At 38.6% G+C, this 23,489-nt stretch overlaps 1 protein-coding gene across 2 annotated transcripts in view; it reads left to right on the top strand.

Annotated features, from left to right (window-relative positions):
* THSD4 (thrombospondin type 1 domain containing 4) overlaps nt 1–23,489 on the top strand; it is a 292,380-nt gene that overhangs the window by 146,293 nt on the left and 122,598 nt on the right. The window contains exon 1 of one of the 2 annotated variants that reach the window (XM_086471615.1): nt 12,861–12,932. The exons of the other annotated variant lie outside the window; for it this stretch is intronic. Within the exon in view, the coding sequence (XP_086327741.1) occupies nt 12,861–12,932 (72 nt within the window). Of the gene's footprint in view, nt 1–12,860; nt 12,933–23,489 lie in introns of those variants that run through there. 2 annotated transcript variants of the gene reach the window in all.

Below are 23,489 nucleotides of genomic sequence, written 5' to 3'. Positions count from 1 at the left end.
AACCTTATCATTGCTATTTATTTGGTGTATTTCCTTGGAAAGGGATAAAATGACTGTACTTAATTGTAAACTTGCTTCTAAAACAAGTAATTATAAATCTGCAAATTTATATAGACAAAGTAAAACTGCCAGTTTGGAAGTGGTGTCCGTGCATGTTTGCTTATTTGTCATTTGGGGAATTTTTGTATCTCTGTATACTTTTTCCAGATGATGAGTATTAATAACAAATAGCATTCTCCATGCAGCTGTCTGGTATCATGGCAAGTTCTCAGTTTGATCTTCAAGTGGTTTTCAAAGATATCAGCAGAGTAGCTGAGGTATTAGTCATACTTGCCGTCCTTCACTAGCTCATGTCATTGGATTGGTGTATAGCTTTGAGTAATTAATTTTTAAATCAATGGACAGACTGCTGGCGTGAATAATGACTCGATGGCTAGACTATTAACTTTTCAATTTAAGAGAATGTTTAAAAGAAAATTCAGTTCTGCATTACACCACAGGCTTACTTGTTAATGTGCAGGCCCCTGGGTACCAGCAATTTTCTTAGTTGAAGAGTGCAAAATAATAATTGTCTTTTTTTTTTTTGAGATGTGTTTTTTCTGGAATCTCTTTTGTATGATAAGGTGAAGTTTGAAATATCTGAAGTGCTTCAAGATCATCAGTAATTGGATTGATCAGCAGCTTTAGAAGAATCCTAATCCTTACGAATTAGGAATTAAGATGGTGTTTTCTTTCCTATTGGAGCATGATTGTAATGCATACCTAGCTAGTGTGCATTGTTGATTCTGAATAAGTGGTCATTAACCTCAGGTTAAAGTCACTTGGACAAATTCCTATCACTAACAATTTGGACCATATCCATTAGACCAGGACACTTCAGAAATCTGAGTGTTCTCATGAAGTGAATGAATTGTCTTGGGAAGTTCTCTTTTAACTACTGGAAGTGGTAATAGCTCCTTTGGGATACCCTGGAGGTCTCTATTGTAGGATAACTGTGTCTTTTGATGCCTTGAGAAATCCCTCTCCAGCTTTCTCAAGAGTCATCATAGTATTGGCTATTATGTGACACTATTTTCTTTCCTAAAGGAGGTATCACTAAGTTCATTTTATCTTTTAAGATTCATCTTTTCTTACAGTAAAATCCTTAGTGAAATGAGCAAGCTAAGCAAAACTCAAAAAACCCTCCAAACAAACAACAAGTTAAATTTTTATTTTTTATTTAATTCTTATTTTTGTAACTTTTGGATGCTTGCACTAATCCCTTGACAGCATGTCTAAAACAGCAGTGATAAGTGGTTTGCAAAATACTTGTGAAAAAAACAAGTCAAATCTTAAATTAAATATGCTACCAATGGAACAGCAGGATGATAATGCTGTTAGCTAGGAAAATAACTAACTGGTGAGTACCTTTTACTTGTGTCATTGAACATGAGCTGGCATGTGGAGCTCTATATGAAAATTAAGTGCTATAATCATTGGGTAATAGTTCATTCTGAGGAAACCTTTCCTGAATCATTGGCTGAAAATTATTTAAGACACGATCCAGACAACTATGAAGTTACCATATTGAAAAGACTTAGAACTGTGCAGGAAATCTTCCTTCCTCATTGAAGGAATTTTCTGTGGTTTTGTTCACTTGCTTTTCGTTGGAATTCTGATTGTTTTCCAGCCGTGTGATGGTGTTGGCCGCACAGATGTGCTTTTACAACCAGATTTCTCAAACAGTCAAGTTTTATGTCTCTCTACGGGCCTTTAAGATTAGAACTGGTGTTATTGCTAGCTTTAACCCATGTAGACAGTCTGAGTATGGGGATAAAGTAATCAGCACCATTTGCGTCTTTCAAAATATACGAAGAGAATGTTTCCTCATTTCCTTTGTTCTGTGTGGCCTTTCTTTTTTTTTCCTTAGTGTTCATATTATATTTATTTACACCTTGTAATCAGCAAACAATATTTCCAGATTTCATGCCATTGTGCACAGATTTTCCACTATAAGCATATAGTGTAAAATTAGCTGAGTAGCTAATAATTGTACCTAGCTGCTTAAAAATAAAATGGCATGCTAGCTAACTTTTAAAAAAATGTTTTCAGCATCTCAAACTATTTCATGCAGTCATTTTGAGCTTGACTCTCCTCCTTATATAGCAGAAAAGTGTTCCTGAATTTAGGCCTGCTGTTTGTCCCATGAGAAAATTTGACAGTACTGAACTTGTTTCAGTTGCCTGTTTCGGGAAGACAAATTTCAAGTTAAATTATAGTGGACATGCTCTGAGTACTCAGAGACTTATCAGCTGTTTATACAAGTATTTATCAGTTTTGTGAGTTGCTATCCTCTAGTAAATATTTGAGTCACAAGAATGCATAATTATTTTAAGATCCTGGTTATCTAGTTTGAGCTGCATATGAATTTTTTCACGTACAAGACATCTAGCTCAAGATTTAACATAATCTATAGCTATATGTTTCCAATTTCCTGTGTTGCAGAAATCAACCATGCACAAGAATTGGCCATTTTCTCTTTCAGATGGCATGCGTGTTTACAAGACACTTAGAAAAAGGGAGTGAGTCCGAGTATCTGCTGTACCTGTGTGCTTCCCAAACTTCTAAGCATGTGGGATCAGTGTCCAGAGTCCAGACAGCTGGAAGTCTCCATATATGCTGGTAGTTCATTTGGTTCTAATGGACAACATGTGTTTAATGGGATTACTTTAAAAACAAGCACATTTATAAGATAAACTATCCAAAAATCTATTATGTAAGCAATCAAATTTGCCCAGAACTTTGTTTTCATCAAGACAGTAAAGATACACAATTTCTCTTTAATTGAAAAGAGTTAGCTCAATTTTGGTATGGTATATATCTGCAGAGAAAAAGAAGCCTCGTTTTTGCACTGCAGCTATGCTTCTAATTTGTACCTAATTTGCACCAGCAGTGTAACTGATCTGTTGGTGCTGTGCATTCTTGACCCGGCATGGACCCCCACTGATGAAAAATGAGCCTTATTCTACTAACGGGGTAGATTTTGACCTAGGCTAGTGCTAAAATCTGCAATGTAGTTGGAGGCAGGTTGTATGCTATAGTATATTTAGATCTGATGGTCTTATTGGAAGAGGTGGTGAATTGGGATGATGGATTCAAACAGAACATGAAGAGATTTCATGAAGGAGTAATTGCATCTTTGGCTCAGGAGTTTTATAACTAGATAGGAAAAGTTGGGATGTGGTTGCTGCCCAAAGTGTAAGTTACATTAATATGAGTTTAGTTCTCTCTCTGCTCACTTCAGGTATCTGGGTTCTGTGATGAAACTACTTTGGAAATATTCTTCCTCTTTCTTCCTGTATTTGGTTGCAGGATGAGTACTTCATCCAGTGTGTTTTGATAAGTATTGCAATTAAATCTCAAGTCTTCAGCCAAGCATATACGTTTCCTTTGGCAACACAACAGCTATTTTTATTTTTTTTCTATCAGAAGGAGAGAGGAGAAACCTGGTATTCCCATAAACTACAGAAAATACAATTTGATCATGAATACAAGTCTTCCTTTCTTCTTCTTTTGCATCCTAACTAAGATCTGGTTCAGTACCAGTGTGACATCAGAGAACAGAGGTGCCTGTGCTACAGAATTGTCCTTGGCTCTGGTGCTCCAGCTGTACGACTCCTGGTCTGATGTTTACTTTCTTTTGTTAGGAGGAATGCTGGTCTAGACCTGTCCCTTAAATGGTGTGTGTAATGTATGAAGTACTGTCACCTTTCTCAGCGTTACCTGTTTCAGTACTGTTTATCTGCTGCCTGATACAGTCATTTGTCTTTTCCTTTTGCTTAGTTGATTTGTACTGTTGCTAGACCTGTATACACATGGCTAGAAATGTGAATTTTGGCGTAGGCACAGACTTTCAGGGCCCTGATCATGCTAATAAGCTTTAATGGCCCTGACCAGCCTCACCCTGGTGGGTCTCCCCACCACATGTCTGCTCGTGGGGACCAGTAGCCCCATTTAAATTCAGAACTGGGCCTTCGATCCCTGCTTGAGCCACCTTGGAGGCATGCTTCTCTCCAGCTTAGCCACAGCCATGGATGCATCTGGCTATGGACCCTGCTGATTTGCACCCTGATCCATGGTGTCACTTCTTGGCTTGACCTCGGACCTGCCTTGTCACCACAGACTTGTTTGGTGATCTTGGCTCATGTTTGACCCTGGCTGCCACTCCTGGATCTGCCCTGCTCCGCCTTGTAGTGGCAGTGGGACAGAGTCCTGGCCGGTGAAGGGACCTGCCTTGTTGGCATGCTTGATGCCTGGCTCCCCATCCCTTTAGGGAGCAGCCAGCTGTTACTGCTGCCTGGCAGAGTTTTTGAAGGTTGACCGATACTGTTTTATTGCTTTAGTTAAGTAGTAAGCATGAAAAATGTTGGCCAGCTTTTGCAGAGTTTTCATCGTTAGTTGGCAGGAGATGATGCTCATTTCTTGCAAACATAGGTTTTACCATAGTGGTTTTTTACAAATTTCCTGCCTTGCATATTGGATTAGTATGTGCTATAGTTGATTCACTGTTGGGGAGGACTCACAACGATTTCCAAAGTTCTTCCTAGATCTGTTTTCCCCAGTCTAAAAGAATATCATTATGGCGTTGAGATTTCTGCCCACATAGAAAATAACAGGACAGGTAAAGTATGTGCATGAAAACATGTTCTACAAGGGCTTCCTCCTCTGAATGAATTTCAAGAACATTTCCAAGCAAAATTGAAAATTATGATTACATTACAAATGCTAACTGGTTAATTTTCTCTTGAAGACAGCTTGTTCCCATCCTTTTATGATGGTGTGTTTCATGTAGCTGTCATTTGCCAGCTGGACTCTTGGGAAAATGTGTGTTAGCACTAAAATCTAGTTTTAATGTGTTGTAGTTTTGGACCTGAAAAAAGACTCTCCTTTGTAATTCTGATTTCATAGGAGGATTCATAGTGTAGGTCGTGGGTATTACATCATGCAGTTTGGTGGTTTTTCACCAGGACCTCTGTTTATTTGGTTTTGTAGTTAAGAAAAATAAGTAGACTTACATGATCCAAGGGCCTCACTTTTTTCTTACTGTATTTTAAAAAGCTTTCTACATGTAGAGTTAGAAGCATCAGCCTTTATCCCTCATGAAGAAGAAAAGATTTGAAAATACCATGCTTCAAATTTTTATTTAGAGTGTTTTCTCTAGGAGGAGGCTTACTTTTCAGACGAAATAGACATGCATTATTTGCATAATTAGTAATTTGGTTTATAGATTTTTTTACAGTTTTTTGGGGACAAACAGGCCTCATCCCTTTTCTTGTTTTAGGTGAGGTATCCAAATAGAGCAGTGGTACCAAGTAGATTATTTCCAGTTTTGTGGTAGGTGTGAAAGAACTGGTGCAAATATTTTTAAAGGCTAAGGCATGCTTTTTCCTTCAGTTCCTGTTTTTACATGGCTGCTCATTTGCTACACTGAAACACAGATCAAAACGCCTTATGTGAAACTAGTGTGGTGAGAGGTAGTGTTCTAGAAATGTGTGTCTGTGCACTTTTCTGTGCATACAAAGCAAGCAATTAAATGTGATCCGCTGAAGAACTCTTTTCCTTTTGGTTTCACCACTTTTTTGTATATAGGAAGACATAGAAGAACAGCATGAATAACGTTGGGTCATGTGTTACGAAAATAGATAAGAAAATAATATTAAAGTCTGAGGAGGACCAGAATATGGTGCTAAAAATCTTAACACCTTATTAGGAAAACAGAAGACATTGATTAACAAATGCAGAGAGAAAAGTTTTTGTCATAAAATGAATAGTAGTCATAAAAATTAGAAGTTGGAAGCATGGTGTCCACTTGTTCTGTAGTCAAAATGTAGTGTTGGGCAGAGGAAGGAATGCCTCATGAATGTCGTCTTATTCTACTTGCACTATGCAACTACTGTCTGGGGAGGCAAAGAGGTGCTTTGAGAACTTGGGATATAAACCAGAATTCTATCATCAAAATACAGAAAATTGGAATATGGCCATGAAAAATAGGCATTCTAGCCCAGCCCTGGGCAGGTGACAACCAAGGGTCTTTTCCTTCCTTTAGCACACTGTAATGCCAGAAAACAGAAAGGGATAATAGATTTAGTACTGATGGAAAGATTCAAGATGATAAATCAATTTGGGGTTAATACTCAGCTCTTTTAAGGTGGACCTTTTCAGTAAAGTCTGGCTTTGTAATCAAAAATCTGAGCTTTAAGAAGTTAAGAGTTAGGGAGAAGAGGAAGGAAATGCTCAGATTTCCTTTTCAGGGTTTGAGTGTAGTTTAAAAGCACCGTGCACTGCAGTACCGTGGTAGTCAGAGGAGAAAAAGAAGTTGATAATGAAGTGATGTTATTACTGAAGGCACTGACGAACTTCCAGTGATGTAATGTAAGCTGGAGTGACCTAATTATATACAAATGCCTATTTGAAACTTACTTTGTAATGCCATTTCCACAGCATGCAATAATACCTTTTTAACAGTGTACTTCCTAAACTGATCTGATCAGATCTCTTTTTCCTCGCAACAAAGAAACAAAAAGATGAGAAGCAGAGGAAAAGCCATAACTTGGATTGACTTTAAATGAGAAACAAGTGAAAAAAATGAGGATTGTTTAGTTTAGAAAGGGAAATAGGCAGGATAGAAGCTAAAAGGTAAGTTGAAAAATGGTTAAATAATAAAATCATTAGTAAGGACACAAAGTGTCTGTATGGAATAATTTATTAAAAGCTCTTTAAAGATTTTATTTTTTCCCACATCATCCCTTTGTCTTTTCCATAACTGTACAGTGGCATCAAAAAATGATTAGACGTACAGATAGACAAGAATATCCCTAGCTTCGTTATGTAAGATAACAGTGGAAGACATGCTGCCCCATGCAATGGTGTATTCTGGTAGCCAATCAGTATTTCACTTTTAGGGATAATTCTTCTATGGGCATAACTATCCTTTTAAAGGTTTCTTTCGACAAGAAATTATGTGAAGTCAGCTGCTTTCTTAGTAAAAAATTTGAGCAAAAGGGTATGAATAAAACATTGGGAGTTACTTTGAAAAGTCTTAGTATCTGAAATACTTAAATTGAGTTAAAACTTCAACCAAGAAAAAATGCTGAGATGCACTGAAATAAGTGTGAGGCTCTGGGACTTGTTTCCTCCAAGGTGTTTAGTGTCTGGGGTTCGCTCTCATAGGGCTTCATATACTTAACCTTTAAGGTGTAATGCATAGCTCACACTTTGACTTCCTTCTCAAGCTGTGTGGGTTTTGTTTTGTTTAATGGCGTATATAAAAGTCCAAATACTCCTTCTTGTACCTATTGTTATTTCATCTGTTCCTGGTCAACAAAAGATACAGATCCTGATGAAAGTCAGATTCTGTGTGAGTATGAGCATGCTTCTTTCAAAAGGACTGCGATAGCAAGGAGGCATGGTTTAACTATAGAAGGGAGAGTATAGGGGAGAGTCTATTGCTCTCTTTCGTCACCCTGTCTGGCCAGTGAAATGCAGAAACCAGTGAAGTGGATGCAAAAGCCTCCGTGGGGATAAAGAAATCTCTTTGTGGTTCAGCTGCAGTATTTCCTGAATCCAGGAAGGCAGAGCAGGGCAGGGAGCAGCAGTTTTCTGCAAGCATCCTCCTGAGTGCATTGTTTTATCTTCGAGGAAAATACATTCTTTCTGCAGTCTAAATTCCTTGACTGCTCAGAGGCACACATGGGGTGGCAAGAGATGACTTCTTTTATTTCAAGTGTTTAATTAAACAGCAAGATTTTTTTTTTAATCAAGAAAACTTACAGAAGAATTTTGAGTGAAGTTTTATGGCCAGTGTTTCTCAGTAGTTCAGGCTAAAGGACAGTAGTAATTTATTCTAACTTTAAAATGTGTGAATAATAAATTCAGAAGGTAATACTTCCTGGAAAAAATGAAATGAGGTAATTATTGGAAATGCCTATCTGACAGCTTTAAATATGGCATCCATCTTTACACGTGACTTTGGCAAGCATATAAGACTTTCTCTATTAAACTGTTGTTCCCTTTTTGTTATGGGTGACCTGTTGTAAGCAACATGTAATTTGTACTAAATTTCTAGTACATTCAGCCTTTTTTCTCCTGTTAGATTTTTACGTGGAACATGGAAATAAAAACCCAACACCTCTTCTTAAATAATAATAGAATATACAGAGTCTTCTTAGTTTGCTTTTCCTGTTAGTGATTCCAGGAAGATAGTGTCTGATGAAAGCCAATTAAGAGAATGCTATTTTAAATACGCATTTTAAGAGATGGTTAAAAGGCTTATGGGGTCTGCTGTAGCAGCAGACTTGTTTCATCCTTTATCTTCCTTGTAAGTAGTTCATCAGTTTGGATGCTTCAGCTAAGTATCAGCGGAAGTTCCAGTCAACCCTCTGTTTCCTCCCAAATGCGGTAGCATTGGTGTTGCACCCGTAGTGACAAAATGTGAATTAGACTAATGACTTTCACTTGCACATATTAATACTTTGAAATGCACAGAAATCATCATTGTCTTGTTCTAAAGTAATTCAGCCCGAAACAGGTAGTAGTGTTATCTTGCTTTAAGAGATTGGGAGTTAAGTTCTACATGTGTTAAAGCTGTAGGAAGTAGAAAGGAAGCCTTTAAAATGTTGTTTGGACTCATATTTTCTCTTACTATTACTTTTATATTAGGAATTTGGTCAACTTTCTAAGCAAATAGACCTTTAGCAGAAAGAAGTAACTGTGAGTTATTTTACCTGAGCATAGTGTTCCTGATTTCACATGGAATTACAGGAAAGCTGAGAGACCTGGAAGAGAAATTGCTTGCTTTTGGTAAGTTTAACAAACTTGTCCTTGTTTGAGATTTAGGTGCAATTGCCTCAGGAGGTAGCTAGAAAGCAAATTTCATCAAATGATTGAATTTACAAACCCCTCAAGACTGGCAGTTAATTTCTTCACAGATGAAAGTCAGTACTTTTTTAATGAGAACTATACTATCCACAGATCCATTGTGTATTTTATGTATTTTAATTTCTAAGAGTAAGAGATCAGAACTTTCCTCAAAAGGTTCTGATGTCTTTTTCTGTCAAAAAAAAATTTTTTAAATTATATACCTAAAATAGTTACAGTATTATGTTGCTATGGTTTTATGTTTCTAAGTAAAAGCAAGGATGCTTTTGTGTTGAAATTAGGTACGTTTTATTTCTTCCATTTTACTACTGCAAGGTATTTTGGTTTCTCTGCTTGCTACTGCAGAACTTTGTATCTGAAATAGCTCTTCAGTCATAAACTGATTTTTTTCTATTGCACTGATAGTTTTATAACCTCTAGTGTAGTGATTGTTGGGGTTTGCAGAGAAGTTCTGGTCTTGGTTGCAGCAGTGCAAGTTTCACATAGTGTTAAGTTTCAAGTTACTCTGTGCTGGAAAGCAAGGCTGTGGTTGTGAACATGCACAATTCCATCCAGTTCAGCGGGATAAAGCTTGAGAGGGTGGTAGCAGGTATGGGCAGGTCTCTTGTCTTAACGTGGAGAACAGAACACCAGCTTCTGGATTTCAGGGAATTCTGCCTATATGTAGAGGAAAAATTAAATGCATATGGAAAGAATTAGTTATATGACTTACTAAATGGGAATGTAGTACAGTTTTCTGTACTCAGAAACTCATCTTAATAATATTCAGTTGGACTTTGATAAGGGGTTTTTTATTATTTACAGAGGATATACTGCTTTCTGGAATGATCAGCAGAGAAAAGACTAAAACCACAGTCACTCCTAATGTTTTAATTTTGCTTTTCTAGCGGACATTAAAAAGAGAGAGGATTGGCAATTTTGTGCCTATGCTGTATATTTATTCACAAAAAGTTGTTCACTTTGTGAAGAACTACAGAAAAAGGCAAAGCTTTGTTTTATGGAAACAGTAGTCAATCTGCATGAAACAATTTTAATCATGGGAGTTTTTATTACATACTGCGACGTCTGAAATGATGTGTTCTTTCTAAACTTTTTCAAGCACTGAAACTGTAGTTTTAAGTGTCATGGTCAGAGCTTTCATGTTGGAAGCATTTTCAACTCTGGTTTAGTTGGCAGTTTGCTCACTATCCTTTTTCCTTTTGTGGTACATCTAGATATTTCAAAAAAAATATGGAGGGACAGGTTGGCTTCCTGACAGGATTTGATGGAAAATTTCCTTAAGTTTATTTGGCTTTCCATTTTTGGTCCAGAGACTTTGCCATAGGTAACCAGCGTACAAGTACCTGTAATGGCAGCTCTACATTTAGCTGGCAGCACAGTGGCATAACCTGCAAACCTTCAGCTTGCCTTAAAAAGGGGGGGAAATGCTCCTTTCATTGAGGTCTTGAGGGGGGGTGGTGTATTTGTGAGATCGGCATAGCAGTAGAGTGTTCTGGATGATTTTTGTCAGAAAGTACCATTGAGGTTATAGTGTCAAGTTTTCAAAAACTGCAGGTTTGGCTATCAGTCACTGTTCTTGCACTCTCTGGCCAGCTGCCTGTGATCATTCAGGTCATTCAGAAGAGCCACTCGTGAGCTCCGTACTGCAACTCTCACACTGGCTTTTTAAATCTTCTCAAGCTTGTACTGTTCCCTCTAGGGGAGTCAGTTGAAGGGGACTCGGCCATTGAGACCCTTAGTCCTGCGTGGTGTGCAGTGCATGGCTTCCTCCCTGGCATGTCCTCAGTGAGCACAGTGCTGGCAGGTATTGGCAGTCATGCTGCCAGGACGATGGCGCGGCAAGGCTGCATAACGACGGGGGAAAAACTGCCGTGTGAAAGGTGGTCTGTGATCTGAGAGGCTAAAAAGGACAGGTTTTTTTAAGATGTGGAAGAGACACAGCATTGTGCGTCCAGTTAGGCAGGAGAAGAGAGGGTACTCTTTATGGACAATAGTAGCAGTCTGTAAAAGGAAAGGCCTTAGAGAGAAGAGGTGCAGCCTACAATGATGTCGAGTTAATACAGGTCATATTTTACTGTGCTGGAGAACCAGATATCCAAATTCAAATACAGCAGAATTTGGACTTTTAGCAGCAGTGAGAATACTAATTTTCTATACTGGTTTCGGAGTTTGACTGTATTCAATTACAATTCTGAAAGCTCTCTAATACGTAAAATTATTCTCTTGTTATGATTTGTTTGACTCTTAAAAAAAGAGGGAAAATATTTGTACCTCTCATAGCAGAGGGAAAGAATGGTTGGCAAAGCAAGTTTAAGAATAGGGTGAGGAGTCTGACATACTCAGCTGTGTATACAAAGCTTACCAAACTACGAAAAGAAGTGTAGTATGTAGTAATGGTGTGTGTCTCAGTATCACCAAAATTTTTACTTCCCGCCTCATAAAATCTTGAGGTATTTTAAAGTACCTGTATTCTGAGTTCACGTGGTTTACTGTTGACATATGAGAATAAGTTATTCTTGGGTCATATTTTTGAGATTTCCCCTGCAACCATAAAGATAAGAAATATGTATTTACGTAAAAGATGAGAATATACTGTGATTTCTTGACTTCAGGATTTGGAACTTTATTAAAGACATAATATCTCACATTCCCATGATAAAATACTTAAATAGGCAGCAGCAAAGTTAGAAGAGGTTAAATAGTGAAATGAGAAGGGGAAGGAAAGGGAATACAGGACTGGAGCGTCCTATATATATTACAAAACAGTTGTTCTCTCCTGTTGTTGTGTGTGATAGATTATTTGGGTTCAAAACTTCTCTTATATTCTGTATTTTTATGTTGCCTGGTTTACCATAAGACAATGGCTGTTGAATAGAGGTTACAACCAGACATACTCAACCAAAGGGAAGCCCTCCAACTTCTATAGCTCTGTTTGCAATTTTACTCATTTTTGGGACAAACACTCACTGGTCTGCTTGTGAGATGTAATAATTCAACTTTGTATCAGTCTTTAAAAACTGCTTTATTCTTTACTTGAAAATAGGTCTTACTCATCTTCTAAAAGAAAATATTTTATTTTCAAAGGCTTGCACTTCTGCTTGCTTAGTCAAAGAATAATTTGATGGGTTGGACTGTTATAAATCAAACTTTATTTCATTCGGCTATAATATGAAATTATAAGAGTGATTACGCCCATATTCTGCTCCAGGATTATCCTCAAGGATGGCAGTCCATTTCAGGAAGCCGTTGTGACATTCTTGAGAGCGAATGGACACTCGGGCTCCTTGTAGGCCAGGAGTGAGAGCTAGCGGATTGTGAGCAAGTCCCTGGCAGGATCAGGCCATTCATGGTGCAGGATTGTGCTGATGTAGGGCTGACTAAAACCATAGGCTGCTTCCTGATTAGATTTTAATTTCAGATTTATTTGTTATAAACTTCTTCAGTAAAAGGAGGCGCTGTACCTTTAAGTAGCACATGCCGTCTAACCATCAGCAGGCATCTTTTGCAAGCTGCTGTAGCCTGTTTCTCCGATCACGCCTGCCTAAGTCAATAACGCATTGCCAAACCTCCCCGTGCGTTACAGGTTACCGTTCAGCTTGTTCCATGAATCACAGCAGATGCCTAAGTTGGCAGTGACCGTTTCTTGTCCCTCCCCTCCTTTGCGCTGTACTGACTGCAGCCCCCCAGCTCGCTGCTGCCTGAGCCCCCTCCCCCAGCAGGGAGAAGTCATTACATGAAGAGATCAACTTACCAGTTGTCTTCAGAGCAGTGGCTGGGAGCAAAGCTCCTGCTCGTACAGTGAGTGCGGTAGAAAGGGGGAGAGGGAGAAAGACTCGTGCCTAGAAGAACTGAGGGCTGTGGTACTGAGACACAAGTGCATCTGCTAGCTGTTAGTGCTTGGCAGAGGGTTTGCTCCTCCAGGGTAGCTCTAACTTTGGGTAATAATGTTTGTCAGCTACCTGATACTAACGTTGCTCTGCTTTCAAACAGCAGTGCTAGCAAGACCTGGGGGTAAGGTAAGCAAAGCACAATGTCTTGTCAAAAATCGTCTTGTCAGAGTTGTGTTTTCTTCCTGTCTGTTGAGATGGATTATGAATTTTTGTGTTGCTAGACGTTTTAGAATTGCATTGTTTGCTTCATGTGTAAAAAGCTATTGTTTCGTTCTGGTTTAGTTTCGGGGGGTTGTTTTGTTTTGGGGTGGGGCTATTTGTTTGTTTGGGGTTTTTTTGGTTGGGGTGGTTGATTTTTTTTTTTTCCCAAGAGCTTATAGGTACTAAGGGAGAGTAGTTTGAAAGCTTCTTTTGATTTGATATACAATATACATTCTGTGAGAGATGACTAATTTGTGAATTTCCCTTTACTAGCATGCAGAGAAATGCGATCCTCTTTGCAGCAGTAGATGGTAGTGTTCTGTTCAGGTTTTATACAAAAAACGTGCATGATTGAAAAAGTTTTTACAAAGGATGTGTTTTGGGGATGTGAGCATGTGAAAACTCCAAGCTGCATTACTTTAATAACATTCTTTTTGTGCAAATATATGTAATACTTAGTATGTACCAGGGCAGAAAGAACTTTATTTTTTTAAAAAATGTATGTCATATCATTAAAGAGCAACTTTGTGCATTCTTAATATGAGAAAACTTAATGGTATAGAACTGCCCTTGCTGTGCTCTAAAAAGTTGCTACTTTTTACGAAGAGCAGTTTTCCAGATTTTTGTTCTCATCAGAGCAGTTTTTCATCAAGTTCGTGTTTCATACCAAAGCAGAAAATTTCAGCTGGTCATTTGTCATTTAGGAAATAATTCATCAAGTGTAGTACTATTAGATATGAAATACCTATCTAATGAAGTTACTAGCAGAAAACACATTTCTTACTCATTCTCCTTCACTGTAACTGAAATATGATGTATAATTATAAATTTTAAAGGAATCATTGGATAGTTTTGTTCCCTAATGTGCCTTCTTTGAGTAAATCTTATGAAAACAGTGAATCTGCTTTAGAGCTTTGTCTTTTGTTAGCCCTGTCATAAGTTTGTAGTAGCCTAATAAAGTCCAGAGCAATTACTTTCCCTGGTAAAAGAAAGTGGAAGTGAACTGGAAAAAACACCTTGTTCAGCAGTGTGCGATTGACACTCTCTGTAGCTCGTGTGTCTAGCTATAAACTGTATTTTGCTTTCAGGGTGTTTTAAAAAGAGAAGTTGCAATGGTTTTGGTTCAAGAAAATGTCTTTTAATGAAATCTTGTGCTGCCTTTGATACAATTAAAGCAGGGAAAAGTTTTCAGCAGAGGCTCAGGGAATTTAAATGGATTGATGATCAGAGCAGCTGGAAGCTGATCATTGCCCTCTAGTTGTCACTGATGTTTTTAACTTCCTGGTGTATTGTTATTGAGCACAGAAAATGATAGATGGACTCACCTTGCCCAGACTGAGGGACCTTAAAATGTATGGTGGCTCATATGGAAAATATTTCTGTCACCACTGCATGCACATGTGGTCTTCAGAGATCCACACAAAGAACAAATCCAGAGCAACAGCGGTGTTGCCTGCCAATTATCCTCGTTAGCAAGCAGAATAAAAGCAACGCTGTGTTCTTACCTGGAAATTAATTTCAGCAGTAAAAGTGCAATGTGGAGTGTTTTAGCACTGTGATCCATATGCCAAGTACTTTAAACTGTACTGTTCTTAGTTTTCCAGATACTACAGCAGACAGAATATGGAAAATGGCCTGTTACTTTATCAGTGAATCTTAGGTTGTAGGTTTTAGTAGGTAGTGAGAAATTTTCTCCTATATTATATTCATATGCCTAATTTTGAAAATTATCTAATAAAAATATACTGTGTGTACTATTATTTATATAGTGATTCTTTGTCCTGTATCGTAAGAGACCCCCTGATAATCTTGTGCATTTCCCTGCTCCAGATGCAGAACCTTGGCTACATAAATATTACTTCTCTAGGAACTTACTCAATTAAGATTTTTCCCATGGTGGACAGGCAGTGAATTGAAGACAGGCAAAATAAGTAAGCAGCCATTTTTAAAAGGTACCTGTATTGTAGTTTTGTGCTCCTTTGAACTGTTCTGTATACTTCTCTGAATATTTTAATTGATTTATAGGTATGTATTTTTTAAAGTTCTGCTCATAAAAGTGTCCGTTTGGGATAGATTATAAAGTCAATGGCAAGTTGCTTTTCTTGCCAGCTTGTGCTCTCTGTATTTTAATGCTGCAGAACTTTGACTGTTCAAGAAATAGAAAATTACAAAAATCCAACTGGTATGTTTTTACGGAATCACAGAATGGCAGGGGCTGGAAGGGACCTCTGGAGACCATCTAGTCCAACCCTCCTGCCAAAGTGGGGTCACTTACAGCAGGTTGCACAGGTCTGCATCCAGGCGGGTTTTGAATATCTCCAGAGAAGGAGACTCCACAGCCTCCCTGAGCAGCCTGTTCCAGGGCTCTGTCACCCCCAAAGTACAGAAGTTGTTCCTCTTGTTCAGATGGAACTTCCTGTGTCCCAGTTTGGGCCCGTTGCCCCTTGTCCTGTCACTGGGCACCACTGAAAAGAGCCTGGTCCCATCCCCCTGACACCCACCCTTTAGGTATTGATAAGCATTGATAAGGTCCCCTCTCAGTCTTCTCTTCTCCCGGCTAAAGAGCCCCAGGTCTCTCAGCCTTTCTTCATAAGAGAGCTGCTCCAGCCCCCTCATCATCTCCGTAGCCCTCTGCTGGACTCTCTCCACTAGTTATCTGTCCCTCTTGAACTGAGAAGCCCAGAACTGGACACAGTACCCGAGATGTGGCCTCACCAGGGCAGAGCAGAGGGGGAGGAGAACCTCCCTCGACCTGCTGGCCACACTCTTCTTAATGCCCCCCAGGATGCCATTGGCCTTCTTGGCCACAAGGGCACATTGCTGGCTCATGGTCAATTTGCTGTCCACCAGGACTCCCAGGTCCCTCTCTGCAGAGCTGCTCTTCAGCACATCGACCCCCAGCCTGTACTGGTGTGTGGGGTTATTCCTCCCCAGGTGCAGGACCCTACACTTGTGCCTGTCGAACCTCATTGGGTTCCTCTCCACCCAGCTCTCCAGCCTGTCCAGGTCTCTCTTTTACCTTTGTAATTCTTGGTCTGATGTGTGTATAATTACTTTCTGCTTTTCATTTGTTGTTGAGTTAAGGAATGACTCGGCCTGAAGTCAGTGAAACTGCATTGCATCACTTTTCCATTCAGGAGGAAAAGAAGGTGGCATAGCTTTGCAACTTACACTACGTTTGCAGTGGCCAAGGCCAAAATATTTTGTTTCTTTCTTGGGAAATGAGCATGACTCTCTTCATTCATAGCTGGAAGCTCCAGCTGGTACTTCCTTCCAGGGTCAGCCTTGCTAGAGAGTCAGAGTTCAGCTTCTTTCTCTGTGACGTATCCAGGAGCAGTTGTCCTTATCAACAGACTGTGCTGTTAACTTCTGTGACTGAGAAAGAGCTATGGCTAAGTTGGTATCAGATGGAAAAACTGTGTGATGAGGAATCCAAAATTAAAGATGAAGCAGGGTAAATATATATGATACTGTGCAGAATGCATGAGGCCTAAACTCCTAATTTCAACCAGAGAGTCCTCTTGGGGATTAGCCCAATATCCCCATATTTTCACATTTTCCTAAGCATATCATTATTCTTCAACTGTTGTCAAGCAGGTAGTTTTTTAAAAGCTGTTTTCACAGTATACTTGGTAGGTATTTGTATTTTGAGAAGAGAAGTTCACCACCTTTGAGATTTTAGTTGTTTTGGCCGAATTCTCCTCCCATTGTAGTAGCTTCTGCAATCTTGTACACATTGGCCGTGGATCAGTACTGCTTGAATCAGTACAGGTGTTTTAGTGAAGCTGTGCAAATGTACTAAAGTCACCTGGCTGGCTTCCTCAGCAAAAAAAGCAAAATCAAATTGTACAATTTTGAGTTTTGTTTGTATTGTTTTCTGTTAGCATTAAAAAAATTCAGTCTAGCTGACAAAATGTGTGGACAAAGCGAACTAAGCCTCACATATAGCTTAAATGTTGATTTGATCTGTATTTTATTGTGGCGAGTAATCATAATCTGACTACTCATAAAAATACATGATACATGACTTAACACAACTTTCAGCAAGTATAAGTGAGTAGGAACTGGTTTGTAAGATTTAAACCTAATTATTTTCATTTCTTGAATAGTATTTGGTCAGGTAACAGAATGCTTTGCTACAGTTAGTGAAGTTGTTTATAGAAACAAAATTTTCATTTAAATATATGGATACTATTTATCTTTAAGGATATCTGAATACTAGATACTGTTTACCTTTCTTCATGAAGCAGTTAACATGAACTGTAGAAGATGCTAAACAACGTCCTCAAATGTTGTTTCAGTATATTTTTTATTATAAATGCTGTGGTTTTTTAATCACAGATGTGAAATGCTTCCCTTTGAAATTTGGGCATAAAGACAGTGAAGATGTCATTTTCTACCCGCTAAGATGCATAAGAGAGCCCGAGCAGCTTTGAGTCCGAATCTTTGTATGCTACAGAGTCTGCTGTTTGTGGTCGGTGGCTTACGGGTTGATACTTGGGCAGTTGTTTTACCCAGTGTCCCAAATTGTAAGACCAGGAGTAAACACACAGAAAGGCAGAGGGGACCCTATTGTTGTGAGCTCCCACTCGTTTCTGCTTTCATAGTGGCTGTCCTCTCTGCAGTATGTAACTTGTCCGCAGGAACCAGAGAAGCAAAATGAACTTGCCAACATTTTAAAAGATCATTCAGTTCTGAACAGGTTTGGGTGTCACAATCCCCACTACACAAATGCAACTCACTGCAAGAAACTTAAGGTCCAAAGCATATTTAACTGAAAAACTAGCAAAGAATTTAATGACAAACTTCAGAAGATTTGGTTCAGACATTAATCCAAACTACATACACTTTGCACTCAGAGACAAGGTTACCTTTCTGGCCAAAAAAATATACTAGGAAGTTACATGAAAATGAATGCTTTTAGCACTTTGTAGGTAAACTGATTTAATTTATGCCAAAAAATAGATAGATTGTTTTAGTCCCAGAAGAGACTAAGGAGAGTTTTTATTAGATCTGAACCATTTCTCCCATTCCTAATTATTATCTTTCCTACCTTGTTAAAGACCTGTGATCCTTATTGTAAGCTTGAAGTTGTGATCTTGCTTCTGAAACTTTGCGTGTGTGCATATAGGCATGCGTATATAGAGAGAGACTTAATTCTGTGCTCTACTGGGCTGTAGAAGAAAAACCTTAATAGAGCATTTTCAAAACCATCTTTGGGGGTACGTGTATCCCTGTGTAGAATTCTTTCCTGGCTGCCCAGTTGGTTTCTGAGGTTAGCTGGGGAGTACAGCTTATCCCAGCATTGTGACTTACTTCCTTGTGCTGCAGTATGAATGGAGCTTTCCCTTGTTGATCTCCGAAACAGACTGCTGAAGAAAGAGGAGAAAAAAAAAAGCCCCAACAAACAGCTGGAGGTCATGGCCCTTTTGACACTGTTTTTTGACTGACTTTGTCCTTGTCAAGGAAGAACTCTTTTTCTTATGACTTGTTGGAGTAAAATTTCTGACCTTGCTCAGTGGGATCTTCCAGTTTTACAGTCAAACCTGATGCATGTGTGGCAAATGGTGTGTACTTGTGAAGAGGTGTGGGGAGACAGCTAATCAGCAGGTCACACAAGAGTAGGCTAATGATATTTCAGTGCACTTCTGTGGAAGGACGGTGTGGAGAATGAACATGGCAATGCTTACACTACGTGACTGTTAATGATCCTCATTTATTGCATTCAGCTTTACGTTACCAGCTGTGTGGGCATGGCCTTAATTACTGTTGTGTCTGTGGATTTTGTTGTCTTCAATTTACTTGTCCTTATGATAGTCCTGTGAAGTAGGGGAGTGCTGTTAGACAGCTATTACTTAAGAATTCCTGGGCCACAGAGGTGAAATACCATTCAGGAGCTCAAAAGAGTTGTCAATAAGAACAACTTTTAGATAGGCTTGACAAATCAGCCTTTCCAGCACCTTAATGGTTTTGTATCCTAGCGCTGTCTGAAAGAGATTCTGTATGGCCGGGAGGTGAACTAGTTAACCTATGTCTGCTCAGTCACCAGGCTGCAGTTACTGATGCAACTTCTTCAGTTATAGGCAGGAAGCACATGATATGACCCAATAAAACAGGCATTTCCATCTCTGACTTTCATGGGGCCAGCATATAAGAAAACATAATTTCTGCCACTGACATACTGACAAAAATAATTTCTCATCTCTGTACCTGAGTATTCCCATCTGCAAGCCAAGGTTAATAGGGCTTCCATTGATTCTCCTGAGAAACTGATACGTCACCTTGACTATATTTTCCCATAAAACATCACCCTTAACCCTTCTGTTTATGAAGCATGAGAATGTTTGAGAGCCTTTGTGGACTGGTAACTAAGGAGGGATCGAACCATTTATTTATTTAGCATACATAAAAGAAAGTTATTTGGATTTACTTTAAAATTACCCTCTTCTGAGTTAGAAAAAACAGATGGTAATTTACATATGGCAGTAATTGCTGACATCACCAGCAGAACATCTGAAAATGAGATATACCATAGTTGAAAAATAATCCTGTCAAGTAAATATCCACAGACGTGGCCATATTGTAAGAATATGCTCTGTACTGCTGTGGCTTTAAGCACTATGGAACAGGTTTATTTGACCTCTGGCATTCCTGCCTCGCTCTTCCTAGCTTTATGGTCTGTCTCAACTGCAGCATTAGTAACACAACCGTATTTTCCTTTAAAAGCTTTGATGTAAACTTAGTGTAGTAGGATGTCGGGTTGGAAGTTAATTACATTCTAGCAAAATGACTCAAAATGTATTCTTTCACCCTTTGTGATTAGACAAAATAGATGTTCTTCCAATGTGCTTCTCAACATTTCAGTAGGGCATTTAGTTTTTCCTATGCTACGTATCCTTGCCTATGCTTGTGGGAAAGAGAGGACTGAAATATTAGCAGAGCAGTGTGTACTGGCAGAAGGCTGTAAGGACACCTCCTTAATAGCTCTCAGATCATAGGCCTAGATCCAAAGTCTTTTGACTTTGGGCTCTGGTTCAGGCTATGCTGAGCTTCTTGTTCCATGCTATAAACATCTAAAAGACAGATTGAGGGCTACAGTAATTCCCACAGTAATTACAGCATCATGCTCAGTCCTACCACAGTTAAGCTAAATTCATTAAGTCATTACCAAATAAATGGTTACGTGTGATGGATGAGCTAATTTGTTTCTTAGACATGGTTCATAGACCATTTTCTGGAAAGCTGTCCTAGAAACTTGTTGGATTACTTATTAGATAGACAGACGTTTTAAAGAATTTACCATTAATTTTACACATGGAAATACTATTTTACCTAGAAACTAACAGTTTGCAAAATACTTTCTTTATCATATTTCATTATCAGTATCAGTTCTCTTGATTTTTCTTGGTTAATTTTTTTTCTTTGCTTTTTGAAGTAGTAATTTGCTTAAAATGGAATGCTAATGAATATATTTTTATCACTGTAACATAAATGCTTTTTTCTTCTGGCACAGTGAGTTTATCTTTAATTTCTTAGAATTTTAATATTTGCTCCAAACATGCTGAGCATATAAATGGAACAATGAATTTAGGAGGCAAATAGTTTATATTAGGATTTATTCAAAGGTATTCACAAACAGAGAAGGGGAAAATAAAATTTAGTAAGTAAAATAAGTCCCTGTAATTGTTTTTAAATCATAACAGTCGTTGTATAAATAGGTCTTTCTTCTAAAGAAGACTTCTTTGGTTTTTCCTATCTCTTTATGGTAATGTTATAAGGCTCTGAATTTTTTTTAAGTGCTCTGATGTATAATAGGGTACAGGAATGTGTTCCAAGACTCATAAAATCTTTAATTAAAAGAATGGAAATTCTTGTAAACTCCTGGTGGTTGCCTTTAAGTAATATCACTTCTTAAAACACTTCCCCCACACACCCACACACCCCCCAGCATCTGAGATTGTCCTTCATTTTCTGTACAGCCCTGTTACATTCTGCATGTGGTTGATGTATACATTTTAAGGAAACTAGTTGATTAATAGAATTACCCAGCCTCTTGCCACCAGGGCCATTCTGGAAATGAGACCTGGCACACAAAAGAGGCTGCGCTAAATAACTAAACAAATGCCCTGCTGTTAAAGTCAGGGCTGTAATTTGGCTGCAAGCTTTCCTGCAGGTATGCTGCTGCGGATGGATTACCAGCAGTGCCCACTGCACTGTGGCTCAGTGCGTCAAGACTTGGAGGGAATTACGCAGTGCTCAGGAGCATAAAGCAAACTTTTGCTGCGTGGGTAGAAGGGGACTGGTGTGGACCCACATCCCTGTCCTTACTTGATCTGTAGCTGTCGTGGTTGTTCCTCCCGTATCACTTAGCATTCGTCGCTGCCAACAGGACAGCAGCAGGGATCAAACATTATCTGCTGGTGTGTTTAAGGACCCAAAGGCACCAACACAGCAATTATGTCACTGACAGCAGCTACCTTGCTTCTCTTTAAAGACCCCTTCTAAATGAGACACATGAAAGTGGAGCATGAGAGAGTATTAAATTAAAGGTTTGCCTGTGTATGTCATTGCCTGAAGCTGTTGATCTGTTTCTTCATGGGTTACAGGTATTATTTTCCCAGCGTGTGGGTTGAGAGGAAGGTTTTATCAAGGGACAGAAGTTTTTGACAAATTTCCACTCCCACCTATTTGGCAGGAGAATGAGGTGAATTAGAAGTCAATAAATTAATCCTTCAACCATAACTGCTTTTTGACTGCAGCATGATGTTTGCTTACATTTTTCATGAGATTTCTTCCCAAAATGTCATGGTGTCGGGAATAAATTCTTTAACGTTTTTTACTTAAAGGAAAAATCCTTTTGTTAGTAAAATATGTCAGTTAGAAACCACTTCTTTCATCAAAGGTTTTCTAAGAACTGTCTTTTTAAAAGATATGCAAGTCATCACAGATAAAGGATAACATAGCAGTAGAAAGCTTGGTATTTTTGTGCAAGATTGCCTCCTTGCTCCTTGGAAGTTGAAATTATAGAAGCAATGGTAAAAACATGTGGAAATGCTGCGTTTTAATCCCAAACAGTTAATAGATTTACCATAAGAAATTACCCCCTCTAAGGAAAGATCTCTTTCTCTTAATATAATAGTTTCAGTATACTTTCGAAACATGTTTTAAGTAACTGCTGCAGAGACAACAAAACCACATTTGATAACAGTCAGTGTATGGAGGATATATTAACATCTGTACATAAATAGAGCATTTGAAACACGTGCTGGACTCTTGCTTGTAAGTACTTGAAAACTGAGATTTATTTAGTGCTTGAATGAGCAGGTGATAGTGAAGTATTCTAGCCAGGGGCACCAACTGTTTTGATGTTAGTTATGAGCCAATATCCTCTAGAAAAGCACAAGGACACAGAATAAGTATATAAATTACTTTTCTTATTTCCTCATTAAATGGAAAATTCTGAGCTGAAATGGTAGGGTTATGTTGTTTGAGCCAATCTATTGAACTGAAGACAATTTTGTTAAGTATTTTCTTATATGTTTTGATACTGGGAACCTCAGGCGTGGATTTTCTTTGTACTGTGGAGGAACTGGAAGAGGATAAGTGATAGGGGCATAGTAGCCCCACACCGTTAAGGATAGCACACGCATACTCTGCTTGTGACATGAAGTGTTTGCAACATCATTTGCTCTGTGGCTGGCATCTCATCCTTTTAAAATTTTCAGGTACTCAGGTGATTATCTAGTATTTCAAGGTTAACTATTCAATGTTGTCCTCAGGGTCCCTGATAGAGCACACACCAAACACTCATAATGTGTTACATTCTTTGGGATCCTCCGTTATTGGTGATATGATGGCACTGGGAAGAACAATGCGTTACCAAAGAAACCAGTAATTAAGAATGATCAACATGAGAAAAAGAGGTATTTTTTCCAGCTGTTTTAGCATGGTTCAGGAAATCAGTAAAACTAAGGCAAAGCAAAATGATAAGCAACTCCACTGTCAGACTGTTCTGATGGTGGAAATAGGAAAATACCTGATGTATCCAGCTGTCATAGTGTGGCTATTGGGGATGATCTCTGTTCAGACCAAGTCAGCAGAGACTGGGTTGTGTCCTGCCTTGTCTTTCTGAATGACCACCACTTCTAGTTGTCAGATGAGAGTGAGAAATACTAGGAGTGACAACTAATGTCATGATGCTTTATTTGTAATGTAGATATCAGTTTCTAATGACATAAAAATGGTTAATAACTACGTAAAATCATGCTTAGTGTTCAAATAAAGCTAAACAATCATACTAACTTATTCAGAAAAAATTAGAAAGATTAGTAGTCTTGTTTTCAGGTGTACTAACTTCTCTTAACACAGCTCTGTCAATAGCGAAAGGCTTTAAAGGAACCTTAGTCTCAGTAATAATCAGGCCAGAAATCTATCAAGTACAGTTCTGGTTTCTTCTTTATTCTCACTTCTAAGAAACTACCT

Source organism: Leptosomus discolor, chromosome 11 (assembly GCF_034619465.1).
Source record: "Leptosomus discolor isolate bLepDis1 chromosome 11, bLepDis1.hap2, whole genome shotgun sequence".
Lineage (NCBI taxonomy): Eukaryota > Metazoa > Chordata > Aves > Leptosomiformes > Leptosomidae > Leptosomus > Leptosomus discolor.
This window is presented reverse-complemented; position numbering and strand designations above follow the sequence as displayed.